Raw genomic sequence first — 18,772 nt, 5'->3', positions numbered from 1 at the left:
TCGAATTTAACGGTAAATCTTAAAATAAACAGACTGAGATAAAATGAGCTAAGCTTAACCAACAGAAATAAAAAATAAAATACACATTCTTCTTTTTTCTTCTTTTTTATTATATACACATCCGAGGGGATCAATTTTTTGACATTAATAATGTGGGAACAGTGATTGGGGCCCGCCCCCTATGATGAGTCGTAGAGGGGTATGAGAAGAGTGTTATCATTGTATCGAGTTCCTTCATAGAAGGGTTGAAATATTACATGTAATTTAATTATATAATTAATTGGACATTTATTGAGAGAGCTCCTCTAAATTGAAGATCCTTATTTGTTTCCATGCAGTCATAATACCACGATATTAATTCACCCATGCAAGTGAATAGGATCGTAAAAAAAAAAAAAAGTGAAGAGGAAGCTATAGTTGGGTAGAATGAACTTGGCTTGAATAACACCCCCACCCCCAAAAAAAAAATGAAAATAAATTTTGTCACTATGATTGCAAAAGTTTATAGTATGGAATTTCTTAGATTCTCTAGTTTCTTTCTAAAATTATGATTTTAAGGTACTAAATCATGAAATATACTAATTGTTTTTTGAACAACATTTTATTTGATAGTACGTTAACTATGCCAACATGCAAAAGAAATGGGTGGCAGTGGAATAAGTGACTCAAATTAAAGGTGATAATAATTATGTGCTAATGGTTTTGTCTTCAATACTTTTTCCATGAAAATACTACTCCAAAATCAAGTGAAAGAAAATTTTCGGGTCCAAGAGTGTATTTACCATTTCCCAAACATCAGGGATGAAAATTGAAGAAATTTAATAAAAGATGTTGTACTTTTTTTTTTTTTCTTTTCCAGTAGACAATTAGTAATGATTTTTTCTACATCTTCATGCAATCTCTAATTTGTCTTTGCATATATAAGGAGCATCATTTTCCATAGATGCATGGTTATTGTTTTTTTGCATATTTATATTCTCATATGACAATCAATCATAGTAATCATAGTACAAAATGAAATTTCAAGGATTTTTTAGTTTAAATATTTGTTTATGGAGGACCATTTAGTGGAGCTTGAGGAACGAGCTTACAATCTCTATGATACTACTTACTATCAAGAATTTCTATGGGAGTGGGTGAGTTTTTTATAACGTGGAATGACTTTTAAATTTTTTTAATAAAAATTGACAATAACAACGTTGTTTTGTATGAAATTTTGATTTTGTTGTAGGATGTGTTAAACCATTTATTTATGGTTTTTTTTTTTTCGCACACCACAAACTATTAGTCAAGCCGAATCTAAACCGTTAGCCCAAACAGTTATTTAACCCGAATCTAAATTGTACAAAATCAAAACCCGCTTGAAACCATTATTTTGGTAATGGACCATGTTTAGATTGGGTGTTTTTCAGCTCCACAACGTTAACTCCAGCCTAAAACAGGCCCAAACCGTACTGTTGACACCTTTCCTTGCCCCACCCTCACGCTCTTTTAATAGAAAGGAAGTCTAAAACCAAAAAAAAAAAAAAAAAAGTGGGACCGGGGTCCACCTTCGCTTAGCACCGCCAGGCTAGGCGGCGCAAAGGTTTTCGTGGTCAAACCGGTGATAGAACGTTCGACTAAAACTTTTGATTTTACTTGGAAGTTGAAACGATGCCTGCTTTTTTCTGATTCTATCTTCACCCCGCTTCGATCCTCCTTCCGTCTTTCGTATCAGGGTCGATAGTGATATTCTCCGACTCTATACAGAAGTTTTAGTAGCAGAAGTTCAGATCCCATGGGGAATCGAAGTAATGTGGTAACGGCCTAATTCATTGGTTGTCATCTCCAGATCTTTCGTTAACCTCTCCCTTTCTACCTCATTTTCTGTCGATCCAACGAACGAATTTCGAAGTGCCAGAACAGCAACACTCACTTGCTTGTCTGTCGCTCCCGTTGCCATTTTCACGCCGTAGGACTAAGTTTTTTCGCATGCTTATCTGCAACTGCTGGAGCTGTGATTATGGCATTTTCAGTGAGGCGATGTGGAGTCTACTTAAGACTCTGTGTCATATGCTATAGGTCAGTGGGAACTCACATGTGTGAGCTGTTTTGTAGCTTGAGTCTTGAACACTGTTTTTGTTTTGGGGAGTGAGGTTGATGAAGTTAACAGTTTGCAAGTTATTTCAAATAACAGGGGATATGACATAATACTTGTGTCCCAGGATTTCACATTATATTTCTGCAGGGGATATGTCTTCGCTGTATGTGTCCACAAAGTGCAGCTTCTTCTGCAAGTCGAGAGTGTGAAACAACGCTTTCATCACCACCAACAGCAACACCAGCAAAGCCAAGTCAATGTTCAAGAGGAACTAGCGCCCACAGAAATATCTGAGATATGTGACTACTTCTCAGTTCTCACCGGGTTGCTTCAGAACCCTATGGTGCCTCTCGAGTTGCTTCCTTCATTACCCTTCTCACGTTACCTATTTCAGTTGTCCGGGAGTTCTTGAAACTGATCGCTTGGAAGAAAGGATCATTACAGGCACAAGGTGGAGATCTTTTCCCTGTACAGAAGCCACGCATTGAGTTGTGTCTTGAGAATCATTCTGGATCAGTCATGAATGAGAACCAAAAGAAGTCTTCAGTAGCAAAGACCAACATTCATTATGACCGACCTCAAAACTCTGTTGATATTGAGCTTACAGTGGTTCTTGATTCTACTCAAATACCCAACATAACTGCTGCTGGTGGGGCTGCCTGGTTGCCCTCTTGTGTTTCTGTAACATTGAGATACTCATCTGGACACAATCCCCTTGAATCATTTCTGGGAATGGAGGGAAGCCACGGAGGCTGTGCTGGTCCCGAGTGGAAGACTGGGAAAGGTGCAAACAGAGGGTGGCTAGAACAGTAGAGATGACGGACAGAAGTTTGGCAGTAGATGCTACTCAGGGAAGGATAAGAGGAGTTGCAGATAGTGTGCAAAGAGCACTCAAGTTGTGTATTCAAGGCCTGCGGGATGGTGGTGGTGGTGGTCTAACAGCTAGCTCTGGTGCCACATGATTGCTGGTCATCTCATTATTAGTAGAGAAAGGAAATTGCAAAAACTGAGCATACCTTGTATAGAACATTGGCGATCTCTGCACATGCAACCTGTTTTGGCTGGCTGCTGCTCATTTCATTCCTGGGGTCCTTTGGGACTCCTATGAATGAAGACTCTGCTGTCAGATATTGTCCTTCGTGCCTCTGCCTAGAACAGGTGCTTTGGTCGGCAACTGCAACTCTCCAAACTTGTCAATTTACGATATCAATCTCGTGTTAAGTGGTGAACCATTGACTTGATAATTGAACAATAGGTTATACCAAAAAAAATAATAATTGAACAATAGGTTTGAACCAAATAAGAACAGACTGAAAGAGCCAAATTCAAACCATATGGGATGGGCCAAAAGTTGATAACTCTATAAGTTCAGAACCAAACCGAAAGCCGATCCGATTCGATCGGATTGACTGCCTTTAATAGATCCGTAGATTTCACCAGGAAAGTGAGCCACCAAACTCGTCAGAGTCGTCAACGTTTGGTAATCTTCGACATTTACAAAGCGAAACGAGTGGGGGGGGGCGCAGCGGACGTTAGAGAGAGCTCAAAGCCCATAGCACACAGCCTCGGTTTCATCGAGACTTTAGTGTACTTTAAAGTGTCTCAGCGTTTATTTTCACTATTAATTACTTAAATCTCTTCCAACGCTCTTCAGGGTCAGGACTTTGGAGTCAAGGACTTGAGGAACTGTAGAAACGAAGCAGGCTGAAGCTTTTTCATTTATTTTGCCGAGGTTTGAGGAGCCAACGGCACACTGCAAACGTTCCGGAAGCAAGAAAGTGAGTTTCGGAACAATTTTGATTTCGGAGTTGCTCTTTAGATTTATGGTGATATGTATTTTCGTCAACTTTGTTCTCGCTTCTTTGTGTTTTCCGTTGCAAGTTTCTTGATCCTTGCGTTTCCGAAGTTCTTCTGAGAATTTTAGGTGGACGAGCGATGCAATTGTGGGTTTTGGCCATAGATTTACATTTTGTAGATTGCGATTCAGATCAAAATTCATAGTCCAGCTGATACTGAATCAGATGGGTGGAAAGATACTGGATTGCATTCCTATAACATCCCAAAAGAGCAGGTTTTAAAAGGGAAAATAGAGTCATTTGAAGATTTTTTTTATACATTCATTTGACGTCGCTATGGATGAAAACATCAGATGTTGAACTGGGCATCTTAAAATTTGTTTTTTAAATTGAGGAAGGGGAATTGTGTTATAAATTCGAGATGCGTCAATGTAGTTTACCCATTCATTTAGATATCTAGAGCATGAATTTTCGAACAGAGTTTAGTGTACTCATTCCAATTCTTATTACGGATTTACACCACATCCCATTTCTCTTCACTTCAAGGTAGAACAATTTTTCGTTTTCCGTCAGTTTCTTAGCGACCTTACTAATTACTTTTCTCCTTCTGTTTTCCAGCTTCGTCGTTCAGAGATTAGCTAGCACTTTCATGGCTGCTGCTGTCGGATCTGCCTCCATCTCCTTGGACTCTGCCAGGGTTTTGACCAAGTCCACCCTTTCCAGTGGTCGAAATGATCAAAGTATTCTGCAGCTTCCACAACGGTCTACTAGTGCGTCGAAATTGGTGCTGCACAGACCTTCCCTTGCCTTGCCGTGCAGATCAAAGAGTTCGTCTGCTTCTTCTGGTGATGTTCTTTTCCTTTGTTGAAGCTCGTCTGACACATTGTTCTTGTACTTCTGGTAGTAGTAGTTTGTGGCTATTTCCTGATATATTGTTGTTGCTGCCTTTTATTATATCCAGGCATTGGAGTCCTTTTTTTTCCTTCCTCTAAAGATATTTTCTGTTCCTTTTATTGACTGTAATCCCCCTGCTGCAAAATGACCAGAAAGAAACATAGAACTTATTGTGTTAATGGAACCATGCAGGTGTAAGAACTCAAGTTGCAGCTGTGGAACAAGCAGTCGTTGAACAGGCCCAAAAGGTGGAAAGTCCTGTTGTTATAGTCACTGGTGCTTCAAGAGGAATTGGTAGAGCAATCGCATTGACACTTGGGAAGGCAGGTTGTAAGGTTTGTGTGCCTAATCCACTTATCAATAATGTGTAGGCATCATTGATGGAACTAAAATAGTCAGTTAAATTAGACTGCATCCCTACTGTTTGTGTCAGCAGTATTAGTCAGGTTCTGCCATTTAACTGTCAAAAATATAACTACTGAATAATTACTATTTGCAGTGTATGACGAGAATGGAAAAACAGTTGCATTCTTTCAGTCTTTCTGGTAGAGTAGGAAATGTCAATCAGAAACACATATGCTGTAGTGTGGTAGCGTTTGTTGTAAATGGTTGGAATAGATGATCTCAATGCATAGGTATATTACTAGAGAATGAAATTCTTGAATGGTCAATGTTGGGCTGAGTGGCTGAAGCATTGTTGTCATCATGTACTTCCTTTCAATTATATAACTACTTGATAATTCAATTGTTTCTGGTGTTCTTGTCATTAATGTCATTAAATCTTTTAAGCAAACTGGCAGTTGATTGGAGTCCTGCACGTGTTTTCCTTACTGGAGTGATGCATTGGATGAATTAATCTCAATCTTCTGGGTCTTTTAGGTTTTTCTGTGTCTCTTATTAATAATTTACAGTATTGGTTCTACCAATCATTGAGTTTAGGGGCTGTATCCTTTATTATCTCAAACTTTTATAGATGTCTTCCCTGTTATTTAAACTAGACTGGCAATTGCAATAGATTTTTGGGTGCAAAAGTTTTCACGGTTGTGACTTTCCTATGCTATTTACAGGTGCTGGTGAATTATGCAAGGTCCTCAAAAGAGGCTGAAGAAGTTTCAAAGGAGGTAACTGTTAATTTTTGTTCTCATTGAGTGGTAACCACTAAAGGGAACATATAATGGTGAAAGTTTTCGTGGATTTTAACCAATGGACAGGATTGGTGGGTGGGCTCACTTAGTTCTGCCATGTGAAATTCTGAGGGTTGTTTACCTAGGAAATGGTCTAATAGACAACATGTCGAATTTCAGCCACAAATTCAATCGTTTATCTTGACATTGGCTCCCATGAATGTCCATACGCTTCTTTTGTTCCTGTGTACTCCTTTTGTAATGCTGGATATTTTCATCTTTTGTTTTACATGTGGACAACCCCAACTGGATGAAAATTGACATGTAAATAGGGGAGTTGGTCTACTTGTTCATATAATTTCAGCCCCAAGTGATCTGGTAGATTAAGATGTCTGCACCATTTTCCTGCATCTAGCCATCCACCTAAACCTCCAATATATTATTTGGAGAAAGTGAGGGAGTAGTGGATCTGCCACCGGATACTTAGGACAATCATGGTATGGTGGTGCTAGATAGTTATAGTCTTATAGAAAGCAAATAGCAGACTGAAAGTTGGACAAAAAATTCCCTCATTCACCCATAAGTCAATTGGTTTGATACTAAAGAAATTTTTGAACATTAAAACTCCTGGTAATTGAAACAATAAAAATCTATATCCTTTAAAGTGGATCTGACTAGCCTTCTTTGGAAGCTGTTGTCTATACCTTCCACTCTTATCTCTTTTGACTTCTTCTGCACTGGGATTCCCATCCGCTCTTTTAGACAAAACCTACAGATTCACTACACTAATAACTGCTTCTCATAAGATCATAAAAAGCACAGTTCCCTCACCTAGACAAGTAAATCAGATAGGAAGAAGGGAAAGGAATCAACAATAATTTGTTGAAGCTTTTGACCTTTGCCTCCCCACCTTGTCCTTCCTCAATTGTTGGCACCTAAATGTTAACCTTAACTGCATCCTGTGCTGGAACAGCCCCGAAGATGTAGACCATCTTGTTGAGAAAGTTGATTGTGGTTGAATGACTTATTGATCAATGTGATCTCAAGCCCTCTTTTTATAATTAAGTGGAAAGTACACTATTACATAAATGCCCTTACTTGGGTAACAAGAAATAGAAATTTACATGAATAAAAACTCTAATAGAGTTGGACTCCTAGTAGAACTCAACCAACACTCCTCCTCAAGTTGAGGCATAAATATTAGTCATGCCCAACTTGCCTACAATAGGAAGGAAATCTCCTTCTTTCAAATCCTTAGTGAAAACATCTGCCATTTTGTCCTCACAAAAGGCATGCAGATAAGCCCTTGTTCTAGCTTTCCTTTGACAAAAAACCTATCAATTTCAATGTGCTTAGTTCAATTATGTTGTACTAGATCATTAACAATACTAATAGAGCCTGTGTCACAACTAAACATATGTTTGGAACTGGACAATATGTGAGAAGTAACCAAAAGAAAACCGAAAGCATATAGGGATAGATAAAGAAATTGTTTTCACTTCAAGTAATTAGATTACCTAAAAAGGAAGAATGAAATTGAGGAGAGACAAGAGGAGCCAGTCTAGATTATCGGGGGACAAAAGATCAGGAGTCCAAATATTGAGATTTTGGGACCTCATATGAGATAAATATGGATTATGATGAATTGGCTCACATCCAGGCAGCGATGCGGCGGTGTGGGACAAGTAAATAAGGTCCCTACAGCCTTGGAATCTTTTGTCCAGGTTCTCCTCTTTTCTTAAGTTAAGGAATAGGGGTATCAACATACACCCCAACACAGATAATAAGTTAGGATATACTTTCTGGATAGAAATACCTCGTGAACCCCTAAAAAAGAACCCTAGATCTTTAATCTAAACCCGAAGAAAGTTCTCAACCTTGAATTTCTCACATCATTCGGATGACAATATCATCCACATAAACAATGGAAGTGTGATATAATATCTCGACTCTTAACAAATAGTGTATGATCGGCATTGCTTTGGTACCCAATGAAGTCATGCTAAGAGGGGAAAAGATCTAGGAGATTGTTTTAACCAAAATGATCTCTTCAAGACAAACCGGATGTCATCGGAGAAACAGTGGGATTTAATAGACTCTCCAACTCCAGAAGAAGGACGACACAGGGGAAGTGCTTGAGCGGAAAGAACGAGGGTTAGTTGAAGGGCAAAAGTCCGATAACTATCAAAGGGGAAACCCGAACAGTAGCTTCAACGTGATGATCCATCAATGTTAATCACAAACACAGGAGGCCGGAGGAAGGAAAGAAGTACATGGGATACCAGGCACAGAAGGGCAACAGGAACAATATAGATTATAGAGATGATATAAAGTGTAAGAGTCGGACAATGAGTAAGACAAAGTAGGATGTTGAGTACAAGAGACAGCATAGGAAGATCGAAGAAGATACAGGGGAACAATAAAATCTGATTACGGAGAGAGGAAGTGGAAGGACCGGGAAGGGAGATCCGGGAGTGATATGACGGCCAACACCACCCGTGTGGACCTCCTTAGCAAAAGGAATACGGCCTTCCCTGAAAGGGCAAGAAGCCTGACAGGGGTTCCAAGCACACAGGGGGAGGTAGGGTCTTAATGTAACGGGCCCTAAACTCATTAAAATGCCAAGCATGATTCTATAGGGTTAGATGGGTAATCTTATCTTCCGGTGGATAAGAGCCAGCCTAACCCGAAAAAGCAGACGACCCTCCACGGATCTACTTGGCCGACCATCATGAAAAAGGGAGAGAAGATCCAAAAATTCAATGGTTGGAACCCTTCTTAGCTCAAGGGGACCCCTCTCTCTTCTCCTAGACATCACATGGATACCTCCCAAAAGACACCTCTTGGTGGAACCTCCTAGACAAACAAACCGGCCCCTTGGTGATTCAAAGGTCATTCCGACACTCTCGTTCTCGGAGAGCCCCAAAAGCTCTCCCAAAGATCCTCTTTGTGACATCATAAAAGCATCCTTGGGTGTTTGGAAAACCTTGAGACCTTTTGCCCTTTTCCAGATCTATCTAGGAAAAAGCCCTCTCCTCTATTTGGCCTTGTTCAAGGCGTTCCTTTGGATTTGGTCGAGATTGATTGGTTATGGATCTTGAGAAACTTGTCTAGTTCCTCTGTTTGTGATCGGATTGGTAAGCTTGTGTTCTGTGCCTTAGTCCATCACCTTTGGTGGGAGCGCAATCTCAGATGGACTTCCAAATCCCGCTCTATAGATCAGATTTGGAATGCCATCTACTTTGACGTGTCCTTTAGATTGGTAGCTATTCCCCACCCCCTATTGTTGATACCCTAAGGAACAGGCTTACCGTTGTCTCCTGGGGTCTTGGTTCTCCTTTTTGGTCTTTTGCTTAAAGACCTTGTATTCCTTATTCCTCTTTAATATATTTATTTATTCATTAAAAAAAAAAGAAGTCTGCACCTCCTTATTCTGTTCAATCTTGTTTTGAAAGACCTCAATAATCTGCCTCATAGGAGTGGTCTCCCCTTGACCAGGTTCTTCACATGGTTCAGAAAACGGAGGGGGGGAATTAGAGTCTTCGGGTATACTAGCTAAAGTCTCCCCCTGGTTAGGAAACACTTCTTGAACTCCTAAGTTGTGTTGTGGTGGTGTGGTAGAAAGGTCTAGAGTTGGAAATAGCACCTCTCCTCTAGGACTCTCCCCCTAGAGAGGTGTATAGTAAGGGCAAAACTCATTTAAAATGACATCCATGGAGACAATGGTTTTCCTGGAACGAGGATGATAACATTTGTACCCTTTTTGAGTAGCAGAATACCCTAGAAAAATGCAGCGTAGGCCACAAGGAGCCAGCTTACTTTGATGGGCTGTGATTCTGGCATAACAGACACATCCAAAAACCTTTGGGGGAATAAGAAAAGAAAAGGTAGCTCATTAGGACATTTAAAACTAAGTATCCTATTAGGCATCCTATTCATAAGGTAAGAGGCAGTGAGTATAGCATTACTCCAGTATTGGTCAGGGACATTCATAGTAATCATAAGTGAATGAGCTAACTCTAAAAGATGCCGATTATTCCTTTCGGCAACCCCATTTTGCGCAGCAGTATCAACACAACTGGTCTGGTGTATTATGCTGTGAAGTCAGGGAAATATCTCTGAAATTCACCATCAATATACTATGTGCTATTGTCATTGCGAAGGATTTTTACAATGGCATTGAACTGAGTCTTAATCATATTATGAAAATCATGAAAACATTGAAAAACCTCTTTTTTTTGTTTTAAAAGATAAATCCATATAGAACGAGAGTGACAATCAATAAAAGTAACAAAATATCTATGGCCAGTAATAGACACACGTTGGCAAGGGCCCCACACATCAGTATGAATGAGTCCAAAAGGAATAGATTTTCTATTATGAAGAGAAGGTAAATAAGTAGAATGTGTCTGCTTCGCAAAAATGCAACTTCATAAAAAAGTTCATCCGTTTTACAAGAAGAAACTAAATTGGGAAATACTTTCTTAAGAATTCCTAGACGGGGGTGACCTAGCCTATGGTGCCACGGTTGAATGTTTAATATTACCGAATGGACTGGATTAGGAGATGCGGTCAAAGTAGAAGTGGATCCTCCACTTGGCTTTAATAGATAAAGTCCATTGTCTAGTTTATCATGTCTAATCTCCTTCTCAGTTACCATATCTTGGAAGACATAGTAAGATGGGAAAAAGTGACTTTACAATTCAAGTCATGTGTAAGACTACTGATAGAGAGCAAGTTAGTAGAGAAAGTGGGAACGTGTAAAACTTTAGACAAAGAAAGTGATGGAGAATGTTGAATGATCCATTTTCTAGCAATGGAAGAATAGGAGCCATCAACAATTTGAACTTTATCTTTTCCAGAAGTGGGAGCATAATGTAAGAAAAAGAGGATGAACCTGTCATATGATCTGTGGCTCATGTATTATTGATCCAGGAAGTAGATACTGAAGAAACATGGTAGCCCATAAAAGTTTTACCTGAAGTAGCAAGGTAGGAGTTGGTATGGGTAGTGGAGGAAGTAGTGGTAGAGGCTGTACTAGCAGGAGAAGACTACAGACTACGTCGCAGAGTAGCTAACTCCTCCTGTGAAAAACCAATGTCTGGAGAGGGTGTTGTGGAAACTGTCTAAAAAATACGAGCTTTTGGTTTTCCTCTTCTTTGTGCTCTTTTTTGCTCAAAATCAGCAGGCTTCCCATGGAGCTTCCAACAATTGGCCTTGGTATGATATAGTTTGTAACAGTGCTCACACTTGACAATCTCCTTAGCTGAATCAGGTTTAGTGTTAACAGACTGTAAAGCTGATTTCTCCATAATAGGAGCATGAAGTATGATTAATCGATGGCTTTCCTCACACTGAACAAGGGCATAAGACTGTTCTAGTGTAGGAAAGGGAGAACGACTTAATACTTGCACTCTCATCTGATCATGCTCCACATTCAAACTTGCTAAGAAGTCATATACCCGAATCTTATCAACGTGCTTCCTATAAGTAGTCACATCATCTGGATTAATGGGGTGATAATCCCCATAATCCAACTCTTGCAGAAGAGATCGCAACTCAGCATAATATTGGGCCACACTTAGTTCCTTTTGGGTAGTCTCATGAAGCTTCTTTCGTAGCTCATAAACCTGTGCATCATTCCCCAACTGTCCATATGTTTCAATAGTAGCCTTCCAGATTTGGGTTGCAATATCAAGTAATAGGTATCCACGGACAATATTTGGATTCATGGAATTCAAAAGGAATGACATAATAAGAGAGTCATTTGAGAGGTGAGACTCTTTTCTTGATGAACCAATTTGGCTTTATGCTAGGTAGATCCATGACAGAGATCAATGGGAGATGAAGTTAAGGAATTTCAATTCTGATGTGATTACATTACGGACCAGCTTTAAGTCCTTACCTTTTTGTACTTATCATCGATTATCTACCTTAAGAGTATTCAAGACAAGGATCCATGGTTTATGCTCGATGATAATATCTTTTGGTGGATGAGACAAGATAAAGGATTAGATCAAAGTTAGAGGTTTTTAGGAGTCAATATTGAAAACAAAAGGCTTGAAGATTAAAAGGGGGTATGGAGAGTATGATGTGTAATTCCTGTCACACTATGATGGATACTGATATGATTTGAACTGATGAAAGAGAGATACTGGATAGTGATTATTTTGTAGATTTCTGAGGTCAATCATAAATAAAGGAAGAGACGTAGAGGATGATGTTCATAGAGAATTGAAATAGGATTAATGTAATGGAGAGGTGCCTTTAGAGTGCTGTGTGATAACATATGCCTTTATAGCTTATAGGAGGGTTCTGTAGGATTGTTATATGCCATGATACATCGGGCAGAATGTTGGGCAATTATGAAATGTCATATTGATGAGCTGTGTATTAGAAATTAGGATGTTTAGGTGGATGTTTAAGGTGATATTTCATAACCAGCAGAGGTCTAGGGGGGACACGTCATTGGAAAAAGTGGTATGGTTATTGAAGGAACTAAAAAGGCTAGGGACAGACATGAAATGACCATATGCATAGTCTCTCCGTGTGCCGAGTATGATCTTAGACAACTTACTGGAGGGCAAGGATCGATGTTCTAGACCCCATCTAGCTGAGATCCTCCTACAGTGCTAGGTTTTGCCTTTATTTCTTTCTATATTTCATTTTTCTGTCTGTTTCTCCAGCTTCCATTGTCTTCTTTGCTTTCCTCATCTCTCTTTATTTTCTCTTTCGCTTTTTTTGTGGGGTTAGAATATGTTTTTCCTGCTTGCTCTGTGTTTGGATCCATGTAGATGACCACATTAAGTAGGGATGAGGCTGAATTTGTTATTATAGTTAGTTGGAGTTTATAAATATTCATTCATTATATTATCTCAGTTGGAGTTTGTGAATATTCATTAATTATATTATGTCACTTATCGGGTCTGTGATAAAACCCTACTAATACTTCCCAAAATCAATACAAGAATGCAATAATTTAACAAGATAACACTGGCTTCTATGGTGCTAGACACCCGCCACACCTCACGGTGTCCCTCAGCCTACGGCTGCCCAAGAACTCTCATAAAACATTCCATACCCTCTCCTCCCCCTTTCCCTCTATTTATTATCTCAAATAACCCTAACTAACCCTCATTCCACATGGCCTCATCCTAGGGTCCTAACATAGGGTCCTAACAACTACCGGCCCCTCGAAAATCAACTTGTCCTCAAGGTGATGGAATTGTTGAAGTTTAGTCGTCTGATGGTGCCGCATAACTGTAGTAATTCAACATCATCCTCCCAGGCTGAATAACACACCCACTGCTCAAAATCAGACTTGGAGCGAAGCAATTGGTCTGGAATTTTATATATTTTTTTCCGTAATGGAGCATTGCATCTCCCCTTCAGGCGCTGCAGCCCCATCGTTGCCGCCTCCCTTTCCATTTTGCAGCCCAGAGGTTGAAGACGATGGATTTTCCTCTTCTTGGCTAGGTTGGACTGCTGGTTTGGTGAATCGTTGGTTTGAACTGAGCCTTGGGTTGAGCCTTGGTCTGTTTTAAGTTAATTGGGCCCAAATTAAAAATCAAAAGAAGTGGACTTTGGGGTAACGAAACGGGCCAGGCCCATGATAGATGTGTTAAATGGGTGAGGTCCAAATACAAACTATGGCTTATGATAAATGGGTGGGACGTTGGTTTGATGGGCTGGATTAGCTTTGGGTCTTGAAAATGAAATGGATTAAGACATATGGGTTAATAAAATGTGATGGGCTTGGGGTTAAAGAGATAGTTTGGGCCCAAGGAGGTTTCTTTGGGAACCAAGTGGCCCAATCTTTATATTTGGTTCGTTTGGGCCCTATGTGGGAGGATAAGTGTACTTGAGTTGGGCCCAATTTAGAAGAACCTGGGCTCTTAAGGGCTGAAACCAACCCAAAACCCGGTCTGGGGTGAACCAAACCAACCCTAAAAACCCTCCAACTCCTTCCAAATGTTGGATCGCCACTCCTAGCCACTGCTCTTCCTCGATTTGGTTCTCCCAGCAAAACAACATAATTTCTAGAATCCATCTCTGACTTTCTCCTTTGCCAGAAAATGAAGGCAGTGCCATTACCTCCCTGGGATCGTGAATGCTCTGATGCCAATTGATAAAACCCTACTAATACTTCCCAAAATCAATACAAGAATGCAAGAATTTAACAAGATAACACTGGCTTCTATGGTGCCAAACACCCCCCACACCTCACGGTGTCCCTCAACCTACGGCTGTCCAAGAACTCTCATAAAACATTCCATACCCTCTCCTCCCTCTTTCCCTCTATTTATTATCTCAAATAACCCTAACTAACCCTCATTCCACATGGCCTCATCCTAGGGTCCTAACAATCTGCCTTTGTGCTGAATAGATTTACAGTAATGTTGGACTTCTATGTCATGAGGCCAATTGTTTGTTGATCTTTTCTTGTTCTAAACAATTCAACCTGCTGCAAATAAGCTTTAGCTGATACCATCATATGCCATGTTCTTATTGGTATTAGACTGGCTCTAACATGTTCCACGGATGAGATAATGACCTGTCGTACTCTATTATATTGCAGATTGAAGAATGTGGTGGCCAAGCTCTTACATTTGGAGGAGATGTTTCAAAAGAAGCTGATGTTGAGTCAATGATTAAAACTGTATGTTCTTCCCTTAGTGGATGATTCATTTTGAATATTTTATCCTTTCTGATTCTGACATTATGTTGGGTGCTCTCCATGTCTACAGGCAGTCGATGCATGGGGAACAGTGGATGTATTGATAAACAATGCAGGTTATTACAAGCTCTCCGGTTGCTTCCATTTATTGCTTTTCCTAGTGTTGTGTGTTAGTATGTATATTTCTTGTGGTCCTTAATGAGCTGAGCTTTTGGGATTAGTTGTTAATAACATGGTATCATCGCTTAGAGGTTGGGTGCTCAAGCACAATTGTTGTGAGGAGTTTGTGTTGCGTGTTGTTGTGCCCCCTTGGTGCCAGGTGCAGAGTCATGTGTGTGGGCTTCTATGTATGGGTGTATGTTGTGGCCCCTTAACAGCTTGAGCTCTTAGAATGAGTGATGTGACATTGCTCTTCCTACACTTTACCCTGACTGTTTCACAATGTTGTTAGGAATCACTCGGGATGGTTTGCTGATGAGAATGAAGAAACCTCAATGGCAAGATGTTATTGATTTGAATCTTACTGGTGTATTTCTCTGCACACAGGTATATATATTTGAAAGCCCTAATTGTTTTCGTGCATGGTGGCTTGATTTCTCTTATTCTAACTGAGGCTATCCGCTTTTGCAGGCAGCAGCCAAAATTATGATGAAAAAGAAAAAGGTAAATGTTTGTGCCTCCGTATTTTAATGGGTTTATTCTATTTTTGTCTGTGTATATGTTTTATTAGAGTTGTTTTGATCTCTTTCATTTGTGGCATATCTCTTAATGTTAATTCTGGAACTAGAATCTTTACCCCCCCCCCCCAAATATATATATATATATATATATATATATATATATATATCTCTCTGGAATGAGAATCATGCCCATCTATTTACCTGGTGTTATGTATGTGGGTCACATCATATCTGTTTGTCAGAGCTGTCTTGATTAGTGTCATCTAGTTTAGCAATCATACTGGGTTGCTAATTCTAGGACGAGAACCACACTGATCAATTGGCATGGAAGAGTTTGTGTTGGTACATCTAGCACCAGGCACCTAGAAGAAAGGAATCTTAGGCAGTTTCCCTGTGCACCTTGTGCTCTGGCTGGAAAATTGAGTTCATGGAGTTGCCAACCCTTTTGGTTGCATAAAAATGCTCCTGCACAAAAATGTTGTGCCCCTCCTTCCATTCAAGTTTCAGTTGAAACGATTGAATAGCAGCATCTCTTTCCTTTCTTTATGTTAGGGAGAAACAACTAGTTTTTAGATCATCATTCAACGTGGCTAAGTCTCATACACTGATGACTGATTAACCACGTTCGTGATCCATTTCTGCTTGCTTTAGTAATGAAGGATAATAATGCTTTGTAGTTTTTCGGGAATGAAGTTTACCATGTGTTATTAATGGTTCGGTAGGTAATGTTTCTGTTCCTTGTTTCTGCCCTTTTTCTGTTTTAATGGAACAAAAGAATTGAATCTTTTGTTTGGGTATGCTGGTCTCTTTTCATCTGCCAGTGATACAGAATGGCCTCTTTTTTATGCCTGAAACAAGATTTTTGAAGAAAGACAGAAAACCTTGTGTCACCAATTTTCAAAATGTTTTTCCTTTTAAATGAAAAAACTGATGCCAAATAAAACATCTTTTCCCAAAAATTTCTATCGAAGACTTGAACAGTGAAACAGAAAGAGCAAACTCTCCATCTTCTACCTCTGTCCCTGCCTTTGAGAAAGAGTTCTGGAAAAGGTTTACCATACCATTTTATGCTTCAAAAACATTTTTTTAGCACGAAAGAAAAATATTTAGGTGATAAACATGTGTTTCAGAACAGAAGCATTACTAAATAGACCCTAAGCATTGCCTACCTTGGTGCTCAACTGCTACGAGTTAGTTATTCACCTGTATTTTTCTACAATTAATTTATCAAATCAATTTCAACTTGGATTTGTCAATGTGACAAACTGATGGCTGCTGGGCATACTCACCATGACCCGATGCTATGATTTACAAAGTTAATAAAAATAAAGCAGCTTAAAGACAAATTTTCTGCTTGATACTCATTTCTTATTTATTTATGCTGTTGAATATGATTGGTGTCAAGTCAGTCATTTTACTGAGTGTGTGCATCACATGTAGCGTCATGTCCTTGTCTGGAGTCATTCATGTTAATATATGTGCCTAGATGTCACCAGGCAGTTGCATGCCTGGAAAAAGTAGAACTTTACCTACCAAAGAGGCTTAATGGAAGAATGATAGAATTAACATCCCTGGCAACTGAAGGATTTATTAAAGAGTTTTGATGTGTGATGAAATTCAAGAATGAACTCAATTGAGCAAGCCCCAGATATTGTTTAAATGGAGAAAGTACATTTCCAGTTTGTGTCTGAGAATTGTTTAGGTAGGGAAATTACATTTCCAATTTTCGTCTGAGAATTCTCTTGAATCTTGATTGCTGAGTCTCATGTTGGTCCTCAATTATCTATTTCTACAGGGGAGGATAATCAATATAGCGTCTGTAGTTGGTCTGGTTGGCAATGTTGGACAAGCCAATTACAGTGCCGCTAAAGCAGGGGTAATTGGCTTCACAAAGAGTGTCGCAAAGGAATATTCTAGCAGAAATATGAACGTGAGTATTTCTGCTCAGCTGCCTTGTAGTAATTTGACAGATACTCTGCTGCATCCACTGCTAATAGATGGACTAAGTATTGTTCATGTTAATGTTTTACAGGTCAATGCTGTTGCTCCAGGTTTCATTGCATCTGACATGACTGCCAAGCTTGGAGAAGACATTGAGAAGAAGATCTTGGAATCTATCCCCTTGGGTAAGAGTTGATTTAATTGGCTCTTGGATAAACATTGGTTTGTATGCACAACTGGAAAATTTCTTTAGAGGTGGCCAGTTGGATGACCATTGCCCATGAATTTAAAACTGAGGGAGAGTCTCATCTTGTTTCTTTTTGGCTCCAGGGAGATACGGCCAACCTGAAGAAGTTGCTGGACTGGTTGAGTTTTTAGCACTTAACCCAGCAGCTAGTTACATTACTGGACAGGTGCTGAAATTTTTGCATCTTGTATTCCCTTGTCCCATCCTTGTTTTCTCACATGCTTAGGAGCTCACAGGACTCCTTGATTCTGTTGCATTGCAGGTTTTCACCATTGATGGAGGAATGGTGATGTAGGGGGCGCAGAGATTCTTTCATCCTGGAAAATGCCCACCAAAGCCTTCCAAGATTATGTCACTAAGTCTGCTGCAGGCAAACACTAGCAAGAGTAGTGCTGACCTAACTGCTGCGATAGTCACATTATTCAGGTAGTTAAGGGAAAAGATTATCCAGTGGGAATGAAAATATTGGTGGCGCATCTTTTTAAGTTTTCTGTGTGGCTGAAACTGATATAGTATACTCAGTAGCAAAACATTTTTACTGTATCTGGATGCTAGTCCTTGTGGTCCTATGTTTGGCTTTTGGTTGTAGACTAGTAGATGTCGCTGAGGTAATTACTTTTTTGCCTTACAAAAGAGAGAAGTTTCTACCACTTATAAAAAATATGATGCTTTGTTAAACAAGATTAGTTCTCGGGTAGTGGGATCTGAAGCGGGTGCAGGCACAACTGGTATATGGTAATATAGAGGTAGTTTCTTGGACCGTGTTGGTTACAGCTTTGATTACGTTAGTTTTGTTGCATTTTCGCATCATTGGTGACATCTTTTTGATTGAAACACCTTGTCTTACGAGCCAATGAAACGACCTTGAAAGTTTGTTTGGCTTCTCTCCCTTTGCGTTGGGGAGGTGGAAGGGAAAAAAAGACTGAGCGATTGCAATTTGTGTGCAGTTTATCAGAGGTCTTCTGTGGGAAATTTGACAAAGGCCAGGCCCTAGATGTTTCAGCGATGACTCGCCAGTGGGTACTGGCTAGTGGACTTCTGTTCGAAGAATTTAGTTGCCCATCGATTTCAATCCTACTCGGGATAAGATAACATGATTCCCCTTCCACTGGAAGCTGGGCACAATCAATTTAGAATCCGAGATGAAAAGTTTCTATTAAAGCTCAATTGACTTTTCCTTTATCTGTAGCTTTTGAGGGGAGATAGACGTGGAAATGTATCTCTTTTCTACTGGAATTTTGGTTCAGGGTTCAACCACTAGACATTTCTAGGATATTGGGATATCTCATCTTAAATCAGCTACTAGCAAGACGCAACTGTCTTTTAGACTGGT

General features: G+C 39.7%; 1 protein-coding gene across 1 annotated transcript; it reads left to right on the top strand.

Moving 5' to 3' along the window:
- The first annotated feature begins 3,688 nt into the window (after positions 1–3,688).
- On the top strand, positions 3,689–18,546 carry LOC149026363 (3-oxoacyl-[acyl-carrier-protein] reductase 4-like). Its single transcript, XM_089146645.1, has 12 exons — positions 3,689–3,858; positions 4,495–4,721; positions 4,963–5,105; positions 5,838–5,891; positions 14,473–14,553; positions 14,642–14,687; positions 15,023–15,117; positions 15,202–15,234; positions 17,047–17,181; positions 17,284–17,377; positions 17,523–17,605; positions 17,702–18,546. Exons 2-12 carry the CDS (start codon positions 4,526–4,528, stop codon positions 17,732–17,734), a joined length of 993 nt encoding a protein of 330 aa, XP_089002771.1. The 5' UTR covers positions 3,689–3,858; positions 4,495–4,525; the 3' UTR covers positions 17,735–18,546.
- The last annotated feature ends 226 nt before the right edge of the window (positions 18,547–18,772 follow it).

This window comes from Hakea prostrata, chromosome 2, assembly GCF_041222555.1.
Source record: "Hakea prostrata isolate BN-2017 chromosome 2, UWA_Hpros_2, whole genome shotgun sequence".
Taxonomy (NCBI): Eukaryota; Viridiplantae; Streptophyta; class Magnoliopsida; order Proteales; family Proteaceae; genus Hakea; species Hakea prostrata.
Note: the sequence above shows the minus strand (reverse complement) of the source record. Positions and strands in the feature narration are given on the sequence as shown.